General features: G+C 31.8%; 1 protein-coding gene across 2 annotated transcripts; it reads left to right on the forward strand.

Moving 5' to 3' along the window:
• Positions 1-1,124: 1,124 nt before the first annotated feature.
• Positions 1,125-24,315, forward strand: LOC110998145 (FK506-binding protein 2). Of its 2 annotated transcripts, none has more exons than XM_022266620.2 (4): positions 1,125-1,455; positions 21,885-21,973; positions 22,586-22,839; positions 23,520-24,315. In XM_022266620.2, the coding sequence occupies exons 1-4, from the start codon at positions 1,265-1,267 to the stop codon at positions 23,700-23,702; spliced, it is 717 nt and encodes a 238-aa protein (XP_022122312.1). In that variant the 5' UTR covers positions 1,125-1,264; the 3' UTR covers positions 23,703-24,315. The 2 variants fall into 2 exon arrangements, with proteins under 2 accessions (XP_022122312.1, XP_022122313.1); XM_022266621.2 differs by having other exon boundaries at positions 1,131-1,455; positions 22,586-22,773.
• The last annotated feature ends 950 nt before the right edge of the window (positions 24,316-25,265 follow it).

Below are 25,265 nucleotides of genomic sequence, written 5' to 3' on the forward strand. Positions count from 1 at the left end.
ATAAAGTTGAAACATAATGTTAGGTTCTTGTCCACAGTTCTGAGAAAACTCCATGAGGCGCGGTCCGTGAACACTTCTCTATTATTCAAATATTAGTCTTCAGGAACAAGTTTGTTTTATAGGAGTTTATATTCTTACGCCACTAGGATGTAAATTGAGGAGTCTATAAGATGACGTGCTAAATTGAATATGAAATTTCCAATATCTATATATAGAAGAATTAAGACGACATAAGTGGACATTATTATTATACTTAGAACAGCGCTTGGATACGCCCCACGCCCCCCTTTGATTTTTAGCGGATTTTCGAAAATTTCTTTGGAATATTTACTTACTGTGTTTCGTTAACAATTTCCTAGTAATGCTTTATAAAACCTATAATTTAAGTTTAAATTAACAGAACACTTCTTTTTATATTAAAAAAATATGTTATAGGGGGCATAAGGATTTAAGAAAGGCTAAGGTGACCCAAAAGTATTGAGAAATACTCATTTAAAAAATAACAGAAATGGGGAAAAATAGTTTATGTTTTGCTTTTTGTATATTCTTTTGTGGACGGTTATTTTAAATATTTTAACATATTTAGGCAATAATAATTCCATTAGGTATGTACTTTATTAAGAATTATAAAGTTTATTTATTCAAACTATTTCTAATCGCATGCAGCTTATGTACAAATCTTAATGTTTCTTTACACAAAATAATCGGAAATATTTTATCGCGCGTACAAATGTGCAGATAACAATTCATATTATGGACTTGTGGAGTATTATATAAAGTTTAGTTCCAAAATCTCTTTGTATTACCACTTCATTTAACATTATGTTACCAACTTGCCAGTGTAGAAAATTTATATAGATTTAAAAAATTTAAAACTTGACTTTAATTTGAAATTTGCAGCTATTTAAAATCAAAGTGATGTGGTGATGCATCGGCACGTCATCATTCGCGTGCGTGGCATCTGACAAGTTCGTACGGATGCCGCGTCATCGGGAACAAAGTCATGATAAAACTACTATCATCTCACTCTATTCTTAAGCTGAGCGATACTACTGAGAGCGAGACAAGTAACAACAATCAGCTGTGATCTGGCAAAGTTTGTGCAACTTGAACTTCTATTTGGCGGAAACCAGTCGGCGCTCACCAACTCACCCGCGTCCATCAGTTTGTACACTGCAGTCGCGTTACTTCATGTCAGTTCAATCCCAGCGACTACGCAGAGAGGACGTGTCTTCGCTCGCCTGAAACTTTTCGTAACTTTATTATGGCGTTGCGCTGCGTACTTGCGGTGCTGGCTATCGCCGGGATCACCCTCGCCGATCCAGAGACTGTCACCAAACTTAAAGTTGAAGTAGTCAGTACTCCTGAAGGCTGCACAGAAAAATCTAAGAATGGTGACATGCTCACTATGCACTACACAGGTACCCTAGACGACGGCCACAAGTTCGATTCGAGGTGAGTACACTTTATTACTAACCGGATGTTGTTTTATGATTTTAAGGTAAACACGTGCTAAGTTGTGAAATCCTTTGACGCCATGACGTCACACAATAACTGTATTCATAGTTAATTATTTTGGTCACGATTTTATTATGGGTTAGGTGACCGTTGCGTTGTTTTTTAAGTACGCGAAGAAACATTGAAATTACGGTACTATGTATTGATAGGATTTTGACCTATATAATTTTATGCTTTAGAGTCGTTATTGGTGTAAAATTATAGAACTACAGAAATACATGCGTGCCAGTTTAATGTCCTATATTGTTACATTTTTGAAACTAATAAGTTTCAAAAATGTAACAATTTAGGATAGTTATTATTTTTTTCTATTAGTTACAGATTTATTAATCAAAGTTTTAGAAAATAAAAATAATATGTTGCAGATATAATGCTTTTAATAATTAATAAATGAGGTTAAATTGATATCAAAGTACTAATGCCCTCGATGTTTAACAAATTACTTACTAGAAATAATGAAATCAAATTTGTTTATCTCTGTTCCTCTACGCTATCTCAATATTACGCTTCTATATGTAACAATATACAAAATTTGTAATTTGTAAAGTTGTCATTGAGTTCTCCAAATTATATAAGCAACCTTTGAACCTAAAGTCGAGCTGAATTTTTTTTTAACATTCAAGCCACGCTGAAGCGACGGAAGCTGTTCAAAAATGTTAACGTCCAATGACTATAAAAGTACTACGTAAAATTGTAAATGAAAGAGATATATTCACAGAGTCGATAGCGAATTTCATCAAAGCCAAATAAAAATTTTGTGGAACCAGCTGCCCACTGAAGTATTTCCGAACCGATTCGACTTAGGGTCCTTCAAGAAAAGAGCGTTCCAATACTTAAAAGGCCGGCAACGCACTTGCGAGCCCTCTGGCATTGAGAGTGTCCATGGGCGGCGGTATCGCTTAACATCGGGTGAGCCTCCTGCCCGTTTGCCACCTGTTCTAAAAAAAAAATAATTCAGAATAAAATAATGTTGCCTAAATTCTTAATTGTGAAGTGGCCCAACGAATACATTATCCACTCCACAAGCTAAAACCCAATCGGATCCGGAAAGAGCACGCTGCACGGCTAATTTCCTCAATCAATGCAATTAAATAAGAAATACGAGATTGCAATGCAATTAGTAGGATAAGCCATTCGACAATTTTTAAATCTAAATTGCGTTAGATTTTTTGGTTCTTTAAAGAAGTTTGTAAGTGAATTGCGGTTCTGCCAAAAAATAATTCTAAAGGTTTTTTTAGCAATATCGGTATCCGCCGGAATGCCACAATTTATCATGGTTAGATACTTGTGTCAAACTATTGTTTTCTCTTAATAAAGTGATTCCTACTAATTAAGGCACATTATCATACGTGAAAGATTAACTCCAAACTGCTTTGGCGGTTCATAAAACCTCATTAGTATGTTACGGACCACGCCGTACTAAAACATTTTTTTCCCCTAAGAAAATTAAACATAGGAGTGGGTTTGAGTTAGATTTCTAGCGACACAGTACCTAATCATTTCACAATGACACGAAAGACATATAAGAAATATCAACACAATACACATTACAGCGTACAATATTTGGAAGTCGCTAATTGTATCTGTCAAATTTCGCTGTAAGATATAAATCACCAATAATAACATCTAAAATAAAGTCAGTTGTAATTAAGTTGTATTCGTACAATATAACTTTAGGTACGCGAAATCGGTAAGTTGTCTCCGTGTTTTAGTATTTGACAGGGCTAAGTATCGCATTTTTTTATATGAACCAAATTATCCAAGATATCGAGCTACGTTGGTACCAACTACTAAGTAACATACATAGATTTACCCCATCGAAAGTAATAAAAAAGCCAAGATATAATATATTTTATGATTACCTTGCTAAGTTGAGAACACTTCATATTGTGTTAAGGCAAAACTTTGGTCGTTACTCTTATTACAGTTTACGTTCATGTGAAAATTTTGCACATTATAATATTTATAATTCACATGCCTTTGCACCTTGACTAACTTTAATACAGCACATTACATGTTATGTAATTCAAAGCAGAAAATGTATTAACGAAAATGGTAATTTTAAACAAAAAAATTCCTACAGTTCTTGCTACTAACTACATTGAAAGATGTTGATATAATTTTTGAGGAAACAGTTGGAAGTGGCTAACTGTACCTGTAAATTTTTGTTGTAAGATTTAAATAACCAATAAAATATTAGTATCTTTTACAAAGTAATTTGTAACAAAGTTGTACTCGTAGGTACTATATAATTTCAGTGTTTGGTTTATTCTAAACATTATTGTTTTGATAACATATTCGGAAGTTTTCAGTGTAAAGTAAGGTAAGTAAAAAAAATCCCTTGAATTAAAAACGGCAATTCGTAATGAATATATAACATAGTGTGATTTACACAGGGAAATAAAAGAATACCGTTAATTGGAAATACCCTTATTTAATATTTATCAATTTTGTAATTAATTGTCTGTAGCGATTTCAAAACTTAAATTTACATAATGATATAACATTAATAACTAATAATACACCAGTCAAAATAATAATAACTAAACATTAAGTCCTTAAAAATAATTAGTGCTTGAAAAATAATAATGAATATATATTTATATTTATTTATTTGTGTTATTATTGAATTAACATTGCTCAGCTGAGCTTTATTTTTTCTCTAACTCAATTTGCAATGTACAAAACACCCGTCACTTTTGTGACATCAGCATAATTTAATTCAAAATGTCATGGATGTAATGTCACAATTGAATTATTTATTTCATAGAAAAAGTATTTTCTTTGTTTTTTATTGAGACTTAGTATCCCAGTATATCAAGTATCTTAAGGGATCTCATTTGCTTAATTTTATAAGAGAAATAGATTGAGAAGTTATATGGAAAACTGTGGTTCTAATAAAATAAAAAATAATTGATATTTCCGAAATGTAATCGCCGTTTCTCGATAGCATCAACAATAGGTACTCTTGAATCGTCTTTTTCCATATCATTATATTTACCTATATAGTAATTTCTTTTTTCTCATATCAAAGAGTGAAATATTTGAGTAGGACAGCATAAAGATGTTTTATCTTTATGCTGCACATTAAACGTTCTAGTTTTTTGTACTAAAAACATAAAGCCTCATTAAAGTGCTTCCAGTATTTGCTATTTTTGTAAATGCACTTTTAATTAGATACTAGTGACTTTTTCATGGAAGCGCCAAAGACATTTAATGAGAAATGAAGATGGGCGTTTATTCGTTATTTTTATTTGACTTAATTACGCTGCACAAATAATCATATTGTCTGTCACTACTACTAGATAAAAGAAAGTCATATATAGGCAAATAAATGGCTGCTATCATATCAGATTTATGAATTACTTGATCATTTGGTTTAATAGATTATAAGATCTAAATAAAGATTCATTACTGTATTAGCAAGTATTCATGGAGTTCTTTAATCCGTTATATAGTAGTGGACTAATGCACGAATATTTTCATATTTGAACAAGGTAAAATATTTAAATGGTAGTAAAATTGGTTCGAATATCTTGATGCACACGTAATTTTTTTGGTCATCCTTCCGCGAATCCAATACCGCGATAGTTTTTGTAAATCGAAATTGAGATAGCTCAACAAAAAAAAAGTCTCTACATAGGATTGAACAAAGGCAAAAAACCAATAAATTGTTTATTTCTTTTTATTCCAATTCGACGTTATATTTTATACGGTTTCGTTCGATGTGAATCAGTTTATTACACGTATTTTGTGTTATTGTATTGTCGTCTATTACAAAGATAATAATAGAATTATTTGTTCATTCGAGTGATAGTCGATTCTTTAATAAAATACGTTTCTAATGATTTTAATATTTGAATAATATTCAATTCAATATTTCGTCTCGCAGAGTAATTGGCTCTGTTTTAGAATGAGTATCGGCTGAAAATATTTCCGTTGTTTCTTAGATAATAAAACAATAGTAATGACTAAAGTGGCTCTTTTAGACTCGATTGTAAAACGAACCACAACTCATTATTAGCTATCGATCACAGCGCTTGTCCGTTATACATAGGTATAAGTAAAGAAAAAAAAGTTACTTACAATATTTTTTAGGCAGGAATCTTTTACCTTATCTATATCAATCATACTTTGATTGAAGATAATAGTAGATGGTAAATATATATCATATGGTAGGTCCTTTCAAGTATTTTCCTAATGCCTTCTTTTTTTTAATGTCGCTACAGATGGAATAAAAAATCCACCTAACTTTAAATCTGCCAAAATTATCCGCCCCTCTGTTAATGAATCATGATAAGTGCTTCACTATGACCACAGATCCTACCGAATATAAATTTAAAACTGTTTTACAAAATATATATTACCAGTGTAGACGGCAATCTCGCACGGTCCTCGATAGAAATTTAATGAGAAATTCATTTCGCTTGTAGGGGGATTCATCTGGAATATCGATATATAATAATTAAGGGAACGTAAGAATTTTTAATAATTAGTTTAACACTTCGACGTCACAGTTCAATTATGTATGTAAACAACTATGAACAATGTTTTCAAAGTACTATACCGGGCTATAGGCTTTGTGATAAGTTACTGTTATGTTTCAGTTTCACATTCAGCCATAAATGCATCATTAGCAGCCTGTTGAAAATAGATTTTTAGTCAATTATTTTTGTTTTAATTTGAGAAACTTATGTTTTTGTTCCATAAGCTTTTCAAATTGAGCGATTACCTACCCACGTAACTTCAATACCTGAAAACGTAAAATGAAATTATTTGAAATTGGGTTTGTCGTTAACGTCATACTAATGCGAATCAGTGCTTTCTGAGGGATTACCCTTTCTGACCAATAGATGGAGGTATTGGTATTGGAAATCTATTTTTTTTATTAGATGCGTATTATTCGCCGCTACCCGGCTTGTCTTGAATCCAAAAAGTCGACAGCGTGTGTCAGGCACAGAAGGCTGATCAGTAACTTGCCCATTAGATTGACCAATTATCATGAAACAGATATAAAAATATGAGAAGGCTTAAAAACACACATATTTTCATTTAAATGTTTTAAAACTCTAGATATTTGTCCGGCCTGGATCATAATCAACTAAGCGTTACGAATCATAATGTGTTTTTTTCATCATAGCTATGAATATTAAAACATTGAGATTTTTTACATTCATTGCTTGTAACTCGCTTGAGATGGGTACATAAAATTCTCTAGATATAAAACTAGTAATTCGATAATTATTTCAGTAAAATGGCAAGTAATCGATTGGATACGAATGAAGGAAACGCGTGTCTAATTGAATCGCAAACGTGGCGAACTGCGAACGGATATTTCTAGTTTCTACTATTAATTGATATGGTTCATTTTACAAACTTATAACAGAATTATATATATACGATAATTCAAATAAAATAACACACCTGAAAAGTATTTCGTAATAAAAGTTTAAGATATCATCATGATTAAAACCTAATTTGAAAGTCCCTATTCCCTTTATTCCTAATAACTAAATCGTATTATCCATACTGGAATCGTGACAATCCCTCGAGGATGTATAATTATAAATCAGCTTCCTAGTTATTGAGTATTCGCACCTCGCGGCTGCAATCACGACATCATTATCTATCTCCATTCGTATTTCTAATTAATATAAATAATTAAAATTTATTGGAATGACAATGTATTGTTATGACATTGTGCGCAACAAATCTTTGATTTCCATAGCCAATAGACTTTGACTCTGCGTCCTGTGCTCGAAGATTTTTGGCCACAAAAATAGGCGATTAACACGGCTCTATCTTATACACTATATGAATCTAAGATGCATAGAATATCTCTACATAAAGTGACCAGACTTGACCAGTCGTAGAGGAAGGTTTTATCAACTTTTCATATGAAACATGTAAAAAGCGATTTTTTTGGCATCTCATGGCCAACGTGTCATTGTTAAATTCTGATCACAATCACCAAATTACAAGAGAATTTTTTAAATCAGCAAAACTAAGTAGAATGATTTTGTTACTATGTCGTTAATCATATTAATCAAGGTAACCTACAAGTTACGTACAATTAAAAATTGTTTTTTCTTCAATAAAGTCACCTTCAAGGTGATTAAGTTATTTTTGATAAGATTTATCACAAATGAATCGTTTAATTCAAAAACATTGTCAAAATAGGTCAATATTGATAAACTTTCAAAGATAGGTGTCATAAGTATTGACTGTTTTTATTTCATCTAAATGCATAATCGAGTTACATAAAAAACATAAAAAGTAATAAATACTTGATTAACATATTATACCAAGAACAATTCAAATGCAATAACGATTTGAATTCTTTAAATTGACGATAAACAAATGCTTTTGCGATTCCTTCCCTGGGTTAGATTCCTGGCACAACAACAAATATTTTCTGAAGTTTTTTTTTAATAGCTATATTTGTCTTCGACCAAATGGAACTTGACTCAAAATAATTTGAAATAGTTGCTGGCATCTCCTCAACACGTCCCTTCATCACTTTTAAAAGATTTTCCTTTATCAAACACATATTCAGTATGGAAGAAGTATATACAAACCTTATTTTATCCCTAATTATGGAAAGCAACGCGAAATCTCGACTAGTATTTTGTTCCAACAAAATAAGTACTCACCTCTATCAAAAAGGCTTACGTTGGGCACTGCGAACGCTGCATTTGCGAATTCAATAGCTCAGTATCTTTTTTATTACATTAATATTTTTGTTAGATGCTGTGATTGCTGACCTCCGAAATCTGCTTTTAGAGGTGGGTACTTGAAATTAAGTGATAGATAGATAAGTGGAAAAACCAGTTACATAAAATTGGATATGTTGTGCTAAAATTAACTAAAATATCGACCTAAATGTGTCCTAAATTGTTAAATATAAAGCTAACAATGGAAAAGCTTTCCCAAATACTCGATTTAGCTATTTTGCCTGTTAGCAACCAGTTCATGTTTAGTTTTAATCTCTCGTTAGCTTCTTTGTATCTTTCGTTTAGTTGATTAATAATTGAAAGTATTTATGAACCAATTCGACTTAGGGTCAAGAAATTTTTAAAAGGCCGTCAACGCATTTGCCGCGAATGTGAATGATATCACTTAACATTAGTCGAGCCTCCTACCCCTGCTCGCCCCTGTTCTATAAAAATAACATGTATTCAGCATATAATGCTTATTAAAAACTTACTTACAAACAACATTGTTTGCGTCAGTTGAATTAAAAAAACATAATATGTGAACAGGTTCTGACCATAACATCGTTCTACAGTGGAAATTATTCCATAAATATCTTGAAAATATAATAATGTATGTACCCTAGGTTGTATTTGGTGCAATAGGCGTGTTAGTTATTTAATAATTTTGTAGGTAATTAGTTGCTCAAACAACAATAAGGATCGATACAAATGAATACCATTCGAATTTCAAAATAATTATTAATATTCTAAATTTGAAACACTAGGAAGTTTTCTTTAATAATTTTGTACGTAGTTAGTTGCTCAAACAACAATAAGTATCGATACAAATGAATACCATTCGAATTTTAAAATAATTATTAATATTCTAAATTTGAAACACTAGGGTTTTTTCTTTAATAATAATAATGCACCTATGTTAATAAATAAATCATTTTAACATGTAAGTTTCGTATCTTATCCATGTAATTTGTTACAATTCGAGTATATAAAATAAATATTCAGAACATTCAGGCGCAGTGCAAGTAATAAAATACAATCTGTAGGTTATGGTCCAAAGTAAAGGTCTGCTTGATACATAGCGGCAAAGTTTATAGGACGAGAGAGGTTTGCCGTTCGTTAATACTTAATACGGAAAAAGAAGTACCAATCCGTCGCAAGAACGACAGACAGTCATCCATTCTATTGATATACTTGCGGTTTTAAATGAAAACCTATCTTAAATTGGATTTAGAAGAAGAGGGAGAATATTTCCAGTCTGCGGTCAGAAGCACTTTGTATTGTATTGATACAAATATAGCATACGCTTACTTTACGTAATTAGAGATTTAATGAATTCGTAAGTAAGAATCTTCGATAATTTAATAATACAATTAATTCACTGCAGTATTGTTATCACTTCAAAATTCTACTATACTGTTTGACAATGCATTTTAGAAAATTTTATATTGTTTTAAATGTCCAAAAACTGTTTTTAAAACGTCTAAACCTAGTAATAATAATAATAATAGTTCTAATGTAATGAAAAAGATGTGAATGTGTAAGTGTGTTAAATTTGTCATATTTTCATGTATTTTTTAGGCATATAAAAAACACATTGTTTTAGAATGTATATATAAATAAATAAAAACCTCAAGTAATGCCAAATATATGCCCGATTATAAAGATCAGCCAGAAAGTATGAAGCAGAAGTTTAAAATACATACGTTCTTAACTATCTCGTCTAGTTGTACAATATATCACATACATAACAAGCGGGCTTCTACTTTAACTTTCTATACTTGTAAATTAATTACTGTCTATACTAAATTTATAAACCTGAATTTGTTTAGTTAGTTGAACTTGTTAATACAACTACTGTTTCTAATTAAAAAATAAGATTCTTTTGGATATTACCTTACAACTGAATTAACATGCGTGTATGAAATGATATATATTTCAGAATCATGTAGGTTCTTGACTTTAATTTATATCTAGTTATGTAGAGTAATTTTTGAAAACCGACGGAATACCATAAAAAAATTATTTAACAGTTTGCCTGTCCCTAATATCTGTAGGTGCTAATTGAGAACAATAACATCGGAATTTTCACACAGCTTTTACAATTTCTTTACAATTTTTTTGCAATTAGTCACTTGTTTTTGTTAGGTTTTTTTTAAATAGTCTTTTATTGTCGGACGATAATATCACGGACTAAATTAAATCAAATCAAATCAAATCAAAAATCATTTATTCATATAGGTAACATAATGTACACTTATGAACGTCAAAAAAAAGAAATATACATTGAATGATTCTAATTTTACATTTACTGCCAGTTCTAGTAGAACGGAAGAGAAGAACTGGCAATAAACTCTCCGCCACTCTTTTTAATCGCCAATCACTATTTTTTTATACAATGTTTGTAAGGAGCTGCAACCATTACACCATGTTCCATATGACATCTTGAGTAATAAAGAATAATAAAACAAATACATTCGAAATAATAAAAAGTAACTTAAATTCATCTGGCGAAACCAGAATTTTCATCGTACGCCTACATTTATTTTCCCTGCATCGATTCGAGTAAAAGCGTAATCCTCTAAAGCGGTAACCGGCTGGCATACCAGTTACGATGCGGTCTTTCCCCCGGGCCTGAATTATTAACACGAGCCATCCAAGAAGTTGAATCGACTGAATTAAAACTTACCAAGCTTTTTCATATTTCACCTACTTACGTTGTTACCGCTCTAACATTTAAGAATTTACAATTAACATTATATTTTAGCTGAATGTGAATCCTTTTTGATTTAGTTAAGTGATCTCATTGGTTCATTTATATTTAAAGAGTAAAACGTTACATGTGCCTCACATCATTCACTCGCCTAAGAAACGTAAATCTGAACGATTGATGATACATCTGGGATATGCATAAGAAGCGACTTCTGCATAACAATTAGCTTATAGCAGTTGGAGATAGAATTTGTGGTTTTTATTATTTACAGAGGTCCAAAATGTTTGGTGCGCTAGTTTTAATACATTTTAAATACATTCTATAGTAATAAAGAATATATAGTTTATTTTAGAAGTAATTCGTGTATATTGTAACTTTGACATCAAGTTGTCCTGGCATGGTCTCTGAAAATGTTTATACTTTTTCATAGAAATTCTAGGAAAAACCGTGTTCATTCGACTGTAAACTGTCAGTGGACACATGTGGCCTCCGTCCCCCTGAATAATACACGAACAGTGTTTGAGGCTGCGAAGTTTGTCTGTTTTATTGAAGGTTATTGGCTCAAGATCCGGACGTCTTCGGCGAAAGGCGTACTCAAACATTCATTTCACCTATTGTTTGCCTTCATTTTGTCACAAAGTATATATATAATCTAAAAAAGGTACCACCATAGAATACTGTGATCTCTTTAACTGTAGTAATCAATTTATAAGATACACGGATTACCGTTTTACCTGAATTAAAAAGCGTAACCTACGGAGCCACTTTGTGTGACTACAGAAATTAAATCAGATTGTTAGAACTATAAAGCGCTGTATAGATCGTTAGTTATATTTCAATTAATTACGTGATAATGTACCAAGCGCCTTAGTCCATGATAAAACCGAGCGTTATTTTAAAATTGAATAAATATAAGCGGTGAAGGGGCGCCCTTCTGCCTCGCTTGTCTAACGTAACATGAACCGTTTTCTTGTGGCACGTTTTCGAAGTGCCTCGTCTGCGTTAATAATTAAGAGCACTTTTCTTCGCGGTAAAGCTTACGCGTTTGCCACCACACCGACTTTGGCCACCGTATAACCACTTTCGTAAATTGCAAGAAGGAGCTATTCCATTTTCAAAAATATTAGATATAGACAATATATAAAGATTATTAAGTATTCCATTTTCAAAAATATTAGATATAGACAATGTATAAAGATTATAACTTACAGCATAGAACATTCTCTCTCATACTGTTTACACACCATAAAAATGAGATCACGTGCTAGTTTCACACATTTAAAAAGGAGAATAATCTCCAAGGTAGGCGTGAGCTTTTTCCTACATATTTCCTTGCTAAGTTAATATAAGCCGTTCTTGACATATGCTAAAGATAAACGGTTATTTTGCACACTGTTTGTGTTGTACATTTTTTACTCTGTAAAAAGTGTGTTCTCAGATGTTGGGTTTTAGAAAAATAACACGACATTATTGTGGCATAAGCTCGCCAACAAATTTGTTTGCACGGTGTTGTCTTGATGCGGAAGGAAATTTTACAGTGAGAATATTGATATTATATTCCACGTATATACAGTTAATATTAAAATTTAATTCCTGTTACTGTATTAGAAATAAACATACATTTAGGTAATTTTTATTATGTTAGTCATGTTCATTTCGACATAGAAGTGTTATAAACCTGAGTATATCACCAAACGTACGGACAGATTCTGTTTTGATTGAGACCTTTTGACTGATCATCTGTAATTCATTTCATGTAAATACGTCATTAAGACCTAGCATTTGATTAGTATGTAGAAATGTAACGAAGTACAGAACTAATATACTTAGTATATTGAAGAGCTTCCGTTGTACAGTGGTTAGGTAAGTAATAAATTTCGCTGCAGAAAGCTTAAAAAGATTGCAGAATTGTTTCTGTCACATTGCGAGTCATACCTTTTTCGGATGCAAAGAAGACTGAAGTATTTCCAAACCAATTCGACTTAGGGTTCTTCAAGAAAAGAGCGTACAAATTCTTAAAAGGCCGGCAAAGCACTCCCGAGCCCTCTAGCATCGAGAGTGTCCATGGGCGGCGGTATCACTTAACATCAGGTTAACATACTGCCCGTTTGCCCCCTGTTCTATAAAAAAAAATACGTTTGTAAAAAAATTCGTAAAAGCATAATGTTGTTACGCTTTACTCTCTATTAAAGTGCGAATCATTTAATACAGAAATAAAAATTATATTTTCCCACTCTACAAGTTATTAAACGTTGTTCATGCACCTAAGTAATAATAAGTAAAAAAAAGGTTTCTTGATTGATCACCCACCTTTCAGTCCAATAAATAATATAGTACCGAGCAATTTGTCCGTCTCACTAAGTTACGATGAAAATATGATATATTAATATGGGGAAGATGCATCGCATCCACAGCTTATGGTCTGAATGTACGTGCTCGAATACGTATTGCCCTACGCGAAGTTTGATAACAAATATGTATATCTTACTATCGCAGCAGTAGTAGTAGTTTCAACTAAGAGTTAGTGCGTTAAAAATCCGAATGAATTTTTCTTTCCATGCGATTATTATATTTTCCTCTCTCTGAGATATATTTTAAAGGCGACGTGTGTCCTCAGAAGTCGAATCTCCTACTTACGTAATAAACAATCAGGGAGACACAGAAATATTGCTATCGTAATGGAACGCGAGGGAATGATAAAAAAATATTTTTCCAATATAATTGGAAAAATAATAACTTGGAAATAGAAAATTTGGGTTTAGTTAAGAAAGTAAATAATTTAACAACGGTATTGCCTCCTGACGTGGTGAAATTCCCACCTCTGTGTGATGATTTAAAATATTACTTGATGAGATAACAAATCTGAAAAAATCATTTTAAATTAGAAATTATATGAAAAAAAAATTGACGTTTTCTAACAAGAATTTTATGATAAAGTCTTTAATGTTATAATAGTCTAAAAGACAAAGTACCGGGTTCCAAGAAGCGGTTTAGTGCGCATTGTGTATAGAATATTCTAGACTTTACTTCGTTTTAGAAAATTCTTTTATGGATACATCGGTCGCCTTAAAGTCTTTGTTGTGACGTCTTCGCCATAACATTGTTAGAGACTAAAGGAGTCACATAATAGTCCCATCTTGTAGCAAATATTGTATAGGTGATGTATTTGTACATGTGTGGAATAAGCTTTATGTAGCTTTAGACTTTTACAGAACTTTAGATCATATGAGTGTTAGGAATATGTATTTTGTTTACATTTTAAAATATCTTTTTTTTAAATTATGCCTCGTTTTAAGACAAACTTACAAAGTAGTTTTTGACTGAGCGCCTTTAAAAGCTATTCATTATATATTTGTATTCAGTATATCTATACTACTATAAGTTTATTTCAAAAGGTATAATTATATAATAAAAAATAAGGAATTGTTGGTATAAATTAACTTACATAAACGTAAATTTTAAAATATGCACAGAACGTAGTTAATACAATTTTGTCAAAGATATTTCCATTTGCGATTTTTTATAGTCTGTGGTTGGTTTGTTAAAAGGAAATTTTCATTTAATTAACATGTTATGTATTGATGTATAGGAACCGGTGAAATGGAAGCTTTACATGCAACAACTGTAATATTTTAAAATAGAAAAACAATTTAATTAAATTCACTCACGGGACTCGCTTAATATTTTTTGATTTTAATAGATTCCTTACGTCATTGTGCCACAGTTCACACTAAACCTTTCAGTATTTTATTTTAGCCCGTTTGCCCCCTGTTGTATAAAAAAATGTGAAGCGATTGCACTTTTAGTACCTACAACAAAACTCTATCACTCATCACCTAGTAAGTGTGTAGTGATAGTAGAGAGGTTTATCATATTCGGCAAGATACATTTACTGGTTAAAACATAGTACAATGAGTCTGTCACCAACAATAGTAAATATTACCAAACTTTCCATTACTCATAAGATAACGTAGTAAAAACGTATGTTGCCAACTATAAATATTAAATTTGCCGTTTCTGAGAGTTTGTCGGCTAGCACATGTGGTTCCTTCACTAACCGTACCGTTAAAAATTCAGATACGTTATCACGAACACAGCCTTTTGTCCGGAATTTGATCGCTTTAATTCAAGAAACGAGATAAATGTATATATTCTAAACTTTGTTTTTTACTAAAAAATATCTATCTAAGTTTAGTTAAATAAATGAAAAATGTCATATGAAACTTTCTTCCCAGCTCAATCACTTTGTTGTATCTGTCGCTACACTTAGCTACGCTATGTAGTTTCAATTTTCCCTAAGCTAAGATTAAATTATAATAATTATAGGGCTGTGCGGATTTTTCTTTATATTGAGAAAATTACGTACATTACGTAAATTACCTACACAATGAAAGGGATTAAATTTTAATGTAATTTTATTGAACAATATGTGCGCCGTATTTTTTCGGAATGTGACGAAGCCTGTCTTATATATTATTAAATAATGTGGGGGCGCGGGCTGGGAGTGTGAAAAATTCAAAGGCAGCAACCGCGTACAGCGGCTATCGTATGAAACGTGACGCTCTTATTACACAAAAATAGTTATTTATGGTTCTTGGTTATGGTTGATTAATTTTTAATGTAGATAATTACACCCTAACTATGTAGGCAAAATTCAGAGTCGATACTTAGTTCGAGGTAGAGAGTACTTTATAGAATTCGTTCTATAAAGTACGTTATTTTGGGAAAAACAATACGTCTGTAACGGTATTTAAATTCAAAACTTTTGCCAAACAATTGTTGGTCAGTAATAGATCCACGTTTGAATTATTTATTAAGTTAAATAGCTTTTCTATTTTGGAACTTTCTATTTTATTCATTGATGGTAATTATTTACATATGCGAATTTGAATTCGCAAAAGTTATTTATTAGACGAATGAAGTTGATTTTTTAAATTTTGATTCAATATTAATAGAAATCGTACACTTGATACAAATACATAAACATATTTAATTGAATCGCAGTTATACCCCATAAATCAACACTTATAACATTTTCTAAATATTCACGTTAGTCATAAAGCTTTTCTTAATTACTCAGAAATGATATAGTGGTTTACACAAATTAAATAATTTAAAAGAAAAAGTATTCAAATATTCGTACATAGGCACGGATAATTCAACCTGTTCCACAGAATGCAGACTTACAACTTTCTGTCTGGTATTTAAGCGGAACCAATATTGAAAATTGTTGGTTTAAATAGTGGTTAATTACGTACAGGAAACGTTTACTAGGGTTGCCTGGAAGAGATCGCTTGTTAGCGACAAGGCCGCCCGTTGCATCCATTGTAATTTTTATGTATTGTGTCATTTGAGTTTCTTTCCAACGAAGTGTGAATAAATAAATAAAATTAATAATTTATCAATACTTAAATCATCAAATCAGCCGACCGTAATATTTAGAGATCGATATAGTCTATCTTCTATATTAATTGGCTTTGTTTGTGGTTAGGCGCACTGAGGCAAGTGCTGAGGTCGTCTGTTTCTAGGAAACATATGGACGACAAGACCAAAGGGTTTTTTCGATATTTCACTTCGGTAATGTAAAAAAGATAAATAAAATGTGAGAGTGGGTACTACGTTTTAAAAGCAACGATAAAGAATACTTTCATCGACTTGTTTAACATTTTTTAAGTCTAAATTTTAAAAATAAACAAATATTTATCAGTAATTAAAAAAAAAAAATGTCGTGTCTGGACAAACTTCAAGGATTGAAAATGGAATAAAGACTCGTTGGCTTCAGGGCCTTAAGTATGTTACCTTTGCTATTTTAACTTTAACTTTTTCCTCTATGTAGTTTTTTTGCATCAACTCGATATAAACTTGCCGCACGAGTAATATGTGTATGCTATGGTATCCGTTGTTGATTTAAATGCTATCGTATATTTGTCCCCATTTCAGTGATGTTCCAGCACTGTCTTAGATTAAATAAGTAATTTTTTCATTTTTGTAACTGATAAACACCACCGATTTAACATTTTCTATTGTGTGAAAATTCATACAACGTTATAAGCAAAGTTAAAAGATTGTTTGCGTTCAAATTTTTATTTATAAAAATAATAACATTAACTATAATAATAACGTTAATAACATTATTCTTCAAATTTAATTTTATACCTGTTAAATTGAGCATGGAGATGGAAATCCCGTTTATTAAACTTCATTAAATATATTAACGGAATTTAAAATAAACGGAAGACATTCAATTCATTCAACTCTAAATTAAATATAAATCTTAAATGCTTCTTGCGCACGTACTGTGTGTAATCTTTACGATGCTCAGTGTGAGGAGAGAGTTAAACAATTGTTGGCTTTCACTTAGTTTCTATTACGTCTGGCACTATGACGTTTAAACTTTCGAAGAGGTCAATATATGTGGTCTATTGTACATGGCGATAATGCGTCACGTCACATCAACCACCGATAAACAAGGCACTCTGTAGCTACAATTTGTAATTTACGCATCGATTCAATTATTCGATATACCTAGCGCTGATGACGCAATCTTGGGATTGGAATAAACAAAACCTTAATATGGAAGCCGCTACGAAAGTTATAGCCTGTAATATATTATAAAAATGTTAAGGAGAAAACAAAGATGTCAGTTGCACATGATTGGACCAGCTGGTTATAGCAGTTTCATTAAAAAAATTAATTCGCGATAATAACTACGTTCCATTAAATGTAAATATTAACTAGTTCTCTTCATAAACGCTTGCTTGAACGTCGATTTGTTATAGAGGTTTGTGAATAAAAATGCCTAAATTATATAGTTTGGAGGCACATGTATCCACAGAAATGTTTTCGAGAGTCACTCAAAATATCTTCGCGCTTTATAAATTTATAAATTGTTTTAACTTAGACTTAGGTGTTCTTTTGAGCAGTGTTGGCTTAGTGGCTTCAGCGTGCGACTCTCATACCGGAGGTCGTAGGTTCGATCCCCGGCTGTGCACCAATGGAGTTTTATTCTATGTGCGCATTTAACATTTGCTCGCACGGTGAAGGAAAACATCATGAGGAAACCGACATGTCTTAGGCCCAAAAAGTCGACGACGTGTGTCAGGCACTGGAGGCTGATCACCTACTTGGCTTTAAAAAATGATTATGAAACGTATTCAGAAATCTGAGGCCAATACCTAAAGAGGTTGTAGCGCCACTGATTTATTTTATTAGGTGTTTCTTACATAATATTAATTATGTAACAAGGATAACTTGGTAGACAAGGAAGTGGCCAGCGATGAATACGACGATGAGAGAAAGTGAATACGGATTCTCATGTGACGAAACATAAAAATTATTCAACGGGCTTTTATCGCGTATTTATGTTTCGTAATAGTTAACTAGGCATATAGATTACTAATCGGAATTAAACACTAAACAACACTCATAATATTGTGATCAATTCTAATAAAATTTAAGAAGTTGTTTTTTATTTCTCAGATATATTAAGTTTGTGTATATTATTACCAAGGTAATAGATTCAAACTATCTTAAGGAGTATGGGGCAGATATATTTCACGAAATAGCATTCAGTATATTAAAAAAAATTGTGGTAATTTTCTATTAAATAAAAAATAATTCAACGTTTTCGTGTATTGGCTTTCGTGTATTACTTGGTAAAATAATGTGTTTATCACAGAGACGATTTAGAACCTGATGTATTTTTAAAAACATCGTCAAAATATGTTCTGCTAAGTAAACAAAACTAACTTGCAAAAGTGTAGAATCGAATTTCAATCTCTCTCAATAGTCTCTCTCTCTCTATATATTTGTTGCGTGGGGCAGTCAGTGTCCTCCAATACTTCCTTCGCCGTACGAGCAAATGTTATTTTTTATACATAAGGTAAAAAAGCAAACTGACACACTTATATATTTTCTAGAAATAATGTTAGTAAATGTTAAATTCCATCATTAAGAAGAGTCGATCGGAGTTGAGTAATTATACAGGTAGCGTTTAATTTGGTGTTGCAATTTGTATATAACGGGGTTTCAGAGGCTTTAATTAACCGTAGTGTAATGCCTGAATGGTCATTGTCCGCGATTGCTATCTAAATATGAGGCTTAATTGTAAACTATACATGCTGTATTGTCATCAATTAATATTAAAAAAACGTAAAGTCAATGTGCATCTATGTAGAGATCTTTAAATTGCAATTTCCTGGAAATGAAATGGTCCTTCAAGAAAAGAGCGTACCAATTCTTAAAAGGCCGGCAACGCACACGCGAGCCCTCTGGCATTGAGAGTGTCCATGCGCAGCGGTATCATTTAACATCAGGTGAGCCTCCTGCCATAAATAAAAATATCTATGAATAGTATACTTATAAGCTATAGAAGTAGGACATAAGTTGACGTAACATTTACAAATAAAATATACAAAGAAATAACTCAAATATTTTATATACAACAAGATTCAATTGTATTAGTACAATATTGGAATCCACTTGAACAACATAAGCTTTTTACTAAGTACTGGGTGAGGTAACAATTTGTAAACAGATATAGATCTATACAATATTCAGACATAACAATATTGAATTGAAATTATTTGTGAAGCGTTTCTCTAAAATGTCATCAACAGCTAAATATTATCAAAGCTCTGTCTGTGATTCAATGCAATACAAGGCCGTTGGAATCGAACCTCTTTCATGAAATCATTACCTTCAGATGGATGACATCACCAAAGGCATGTAGAAGTTGTTTAGCACACTTTAATCAAGCTACAGAATATATTTAGTTTATTAAGAATTTACTAATAGACTCAAACTGAAACCAATAATTGGTAAACATCCTGCAGTGAACTAAAAAAGCCTCGCCTCCGATTTCTGTATCTCTATCGTGATCTTTTGTTTTTTCTAATTCTGATTCTTTTGTGCCTGACACACGTCGTTGAGTTTTTGGGTCTAGAACTCTCATTTTAGACCCAAAAACTCAGAGCATTCTCTCTTCATTCACCGTACAAGCGAGTATTAAATGGGCACAATGATAGACTTTCTGTCTGTGTGCCAGTGGTGCACAGCCAGAGTTTGAATCTGCGACCTCAAGGATTAGAGTCGCACGCTGAAACCGTACTATACCAAACGTCAACTGCTCTCACAGTGGCGTCTGTTGTAAATGGCGGATCGAAAAGTTAATTAAATTCCCAAGTTATATGTACCGGTAAAAATTCATTAGCATAGGTACATAAAAATAATAAAACGTATTAGAATTTCACTTTCGTCACAATTTACACTAGAGTCACTTTTCATTAAACTTATAATAATATTAAAGGAATAATGAAGGTAAACTTTTGCAACACATCCAAAAATCTGGTATATGCAGAGTAATATTGGACCCGCACTCTATTTTCGAACAAAGGCCTGTGTAATAGTGTTACTCTGGGAACCAATTTATCTGATGGTCCGGTCACAATGCCAAACTGTATGGAATATGGATATACTGCTCTCGATGTGAAAATATTACACGCTTGCACCAACAACAATGACCCTAGTGTGTAATGTTCTAAACGCAATTATTACAATGGTACAAGTAATTCTCACTATTTTTAAAGGAAGTTCAGCTTCATAAATAAAAAATTCGTTCATATTTTTAATAATTCAGTAGAAATGATGCAACATAGTGCAACAGTGCTTAAAAATAATGAGTAAGTTCTTAATTTAAATAAAATGTATTACGAAATTATTCGGCTTATAAATCAACTAGAACGTGTTGTTTTTTTTAAATGTGTTATAAATCCTCAAACTCTTTGGTTCACATCGGCAGAGTCATTTTCTTAAAGTTATTTACCATACTATGGAAACTAAGAAAGGTATTTGAAATTAGTCTGTAACATGTCGACCATTATACATCGTATACGTATGAACTGCATTGCAACATTCTTCATCGTTTATTAATGATATTACTATATTAGAGTAATCTCGGTGCTTATATGATTGCTTGTTAGAATATTATATGCAATACAAATCTGTATGAGTGGAAAATGTCACAATTAAAATAGCCTATGTAATAAATAAGGAAATATAAAGAGAATGGCAAATGTCATGTTCACTTTTTATATGAGTGACTTGCTTTACTTGCAGATAAAAAATGTAATATGTGCTCATTACATCGAGTCATATTAACGCATCCAGCCTCTGAATTTCGCCTTTAATGTTTTAATTAGGAACATAACTTACTAGAAGTTGATCAATTTGCTATAATAAGTTTGTTAATATTATACAATGAATTGCTATTCTACTGTACTGATTTGCAAGTTAATTGAAGCTTTGTTATTTATGACTGTTTCCTATTTGTCAGTAATTAATTTGTCTTCTCCCATCGACGGAAGCCAAACTAAAGTTTCACCTCCAAACACCTCCACTTGTCTCTCATCTTCCCAGGTTGATCGCCCTCTACTTATTAATGTTTACGTACTTTTTCTGCTCTCTGGGCTATTTCCCTATACATGCACTTAACCGAATAATATATTATTTAGAAAATGGGGATTTAATGCTTTCTTGTAATTAACAATAAAACAGAATTTATAATGTATAAGTATAATGGTTGTGAGTGGAAAGTAGACGGCGTATTTAATTTTTAATATACTTTGCTGAAGTGCATTTCAAGCTGAAACTAATATTTTATCGGTAATTTAAGCTATGATGGCAAGCTTAATTGAAGAGTTGTTTTTTGATTATGTTCTATTTCGAGTTATAACAAAGAGATATTGAAAGTGAACATATATTTTACTCATCGTCAAAAAGAACAGTGGTAAATCATAATATTTTATTGGATGTAAAAAAATACCCGATGAAACGAGATTTATTATAAATATGTTTCCAGTGAACCGACTTTAAACTGTACTTACTGTACTCATTTATGTGTATAAGGTATGTATTATTAACCATTCACGTTTCTTTTTCAGTTTTGACCGCGATCAGCCTTTCACTTTCCAACTCGGAGTGGGTCAAGTCATCAAAGGATGGGATGAGGGTTTAGTCGACATGTGTGTTGGTGAGTTATAATTTTTGACATAATATAAATTGTTTAATTGACCTTTTCCAATTTACAATTTTTAACTCTTGTCGCGTAAGAATTGTCTGTTATACTTCGTTTTGGGAGATCTTTCTTCATTCCGTAATACTTAATTCTATATAAGACTCTTCATTTTAAAAGCTATCTGTTTCTATTAGACCCAATTATATTTTTGTACTAAAAATTTATAAAAAATCATTAAGAAATATGATATTGGAGTAGAGTTGAAAACTACAGAGAGTAGGTATTTCTTTTGCTGTTTTATGATGAAGCGAATTAGTTTATACCCATTTTACACGGTTTACCTTAGTTCTGATACAACTACCACATCAGGCCGCATTTGTTACCAGTGCCGAGAGCGCATACCAAACTTAGTGAATCACCATTTACTCGCGTATTACGCATTCTCAGTGATATTGCCTCTAAGACTGTCATCTATTTAATAGAATACTGTCTGAATTTACATGGATCGTATTAATCTTTAATTTTCTTGTTTTTTTACGTTTACTGGTAAATTTTTGTATTAGTAAGTTAATTGAATTAGAATTAAGTTGTTTTAAGTATATAAAATAAAATAAATTATGTTTTCAGGTGAAAAGCGTAAACTGACCATACCCTCCTCACTCGGATATGGCGAACGTGGGGCCGGTAATGTGATCCCACCTCACGCCACCCTCCACTTCGAAGTCGAGCTTATCAACATTGGTGACTCACCACCAACCACCAATGTCTTCAAAGAAATCGACGCTGACGCCGACAACATGTTATCGCGTGAAGAAGTGAGTATAGACTTAGCGTTCCAGGCGATGGACACTGATGGTGACAGGGAATTATCTAGAGAGGAGGTCAGTCCACGATCATTTTAGCGGTGATGGGACTCGGCAGACGCGTATAGGCTTTTGAGCTTTGGGTTGGAATGCATTTTGCATGCATTTATCGATTGAATTAGTTTCTTATAGGATTATATTTACATCAATAGTTCCGATGTTGCTTGCTGTTTTAATGTTTTGTTTAGAAAAATTACGATTTGTTAATGTGGAGTATAATCCACTTATTTATTTTAGGGTCGTACAAACGGTACATAATAATAAGTTTCCTGATTAAAGTTTTTACTATTTGGATGTAGGATTACAGTACATACTTATTGAAGATATGCACGCACAATATTATACGATTTATTTATTATAATTTAGTTGCTTCTTATAATAAAGCTTAAGACGTGTATTTCCTAACAAATTAAGATTCTGTTGCTGCAGTATTCAATCAATTGCACCCACTGTTCCATCAATGTGCTCTGAAATTGCCTTCAGGGAGACAAACACTGTGTAGTCTACAGCATTGCTTTTCTTGTGAATTTGAAATTCGGAATTTGATCCACTTCACTAGATATGTTTGTGGATAATTAACTTAACTTGTTAAGACAAAAAATTGTTTAAATCCAGGCCATACAAGAATAAAAACAATGTCAAATAATCTATATTCATTTAAATATATTTTGAATAATATTTTTACCGTTTGATTTTAGGTCAGTGATTACCTTAAGAAGCAAATGGTGCCCCCAGACGGTGGTGAAATCAGCGAGGACGTTAAGCAGATGTTGGAGAGCCATGACAAGCTTGTGGAGGAAATCTTCCAACACGAGGACAAAGACAAGAATGGTTTTATCAGCCATGAAGAATTCTCTGGGCCCAAACACGACGAGCTGTAAATTTATTAATACTCCTAATTTTATAACTAGAATATAAGATGTAATTAGATTACCTTGTATGTAATTCTTAAAATTTATGACAGGTTTTGAATGGCTCAAATATACTAAATAATTCAGATATCTCAGTTATGAATATGATAATGAGTAGTAGCAAGGCATATTTAAAAACTTACATAAATCACACATACGATCCCTACCAAAAGATTGACAAAGTACTCAACGTATATACTTTGTCAAACTCATGATGCACATGATAAACTATTATTCATATTTATATGAACAATCTTTGTTTGAGATCAGTTTGAAAATTTGAGATTTTTCACGAAAGATATATTTTTAATTACGCAAGTATCACTTATAATAGGAAAAATTGTTTGATTTTAAATAACTCATAATTCATTCAGGTTATATAAATATTAAATTATAATTATATAGATATATCTACAATTGTTTTAGCTATTTGCACTGTATATGTTATATTAAGTACATTTGAGTATATTCGAGTTAGACTTCAGAAAAAAACTTTATTTGCTTAAAGTTATTTACAGTGTGTATTTAACGTTGTGTTTTCCTCAATAATTGTAGTTAATGAAAATAAAGTAATATATAATTATAATTCCGTTTCATTTATCTCCTTATTACCAACGTATATACAATAACTAAGAAATAGACACCATAAATTTCGACATATTTGGAATTCTTCGATACTGTCGATACTTCGCTTTATGCCTTCCTTTCTTCAGAATCTTCTATAGAATAATCCATAACTCTACCCAAATAATAAAAAAAAACGTATGAATCATGGAATTATTTTTACAAGCGTATACGTTGGGTACAGTTAAAGATAATATCTACTTGTGTAATATTTATAAATATGTGTTTTGTTCTTGTAACTTAACATAACAATCAAATAAACAGTATTTTCTTAACTTACATAGTAATAATAAAAAATAATAAGAAGAAAATTAAAACGCGTTTAAAAATGTTGGTCCTAGTAATTTAATAAAGTAATACCTAAGAAAATGAAAAGATTACTACGGGCACTAAATGTAGCTTAATGAAACAATAAAATATGTACCTATTAAGTTTTTTTTGTAGAAATTGATTACTGTTTAATTATTAAACATTTTCATTAAATACCGATACTGTAGATACAGCATACATACATAATAAAAACTACAACATGTGCCTAGTATCACATAATATTTAATAATATACATAGTATCGAACAGCGAAGAATCGGATTTACCTGCGGCTATGGTTGATTCACATCAGAATTCTGTTAAGCAAGGAATCAAACAACCCTAACGGAGATTTATAATAGAAAAGGAAATAATAACTGAAAAGTAAAGGGAGAGAGAGATATCTTAAGTTAATTTCCCATAACCCCTAGGTGGGGCAGAGGGCGTCCACGGTGAGTCTCCATCGCGTTCGGTCTTGGACCTCGTATTTCAGAGAGATATCTTATTTACTCTTGAATGGTTTATAGCAAGTAATTAGGTTGTAAATGAATAATATTTTATTGTAGGCAGATCTGTATCCTGTAAGGTTTTGGCCATAGTG

This window comes from Pieris rapae, chromosome Z (assembly GCF_905147795.1).
Source record: "Pieris rapae chromosome Z, ilPieRapa1.1, whole genome shotgun sequence".
Taxonomy (NCBI): domain Eukaryota; kingdom Metazoa; phylum Arthropoda; class Insecta; order Lepidoptera; family Pieridae; genus Pieris; species Pieris rapae.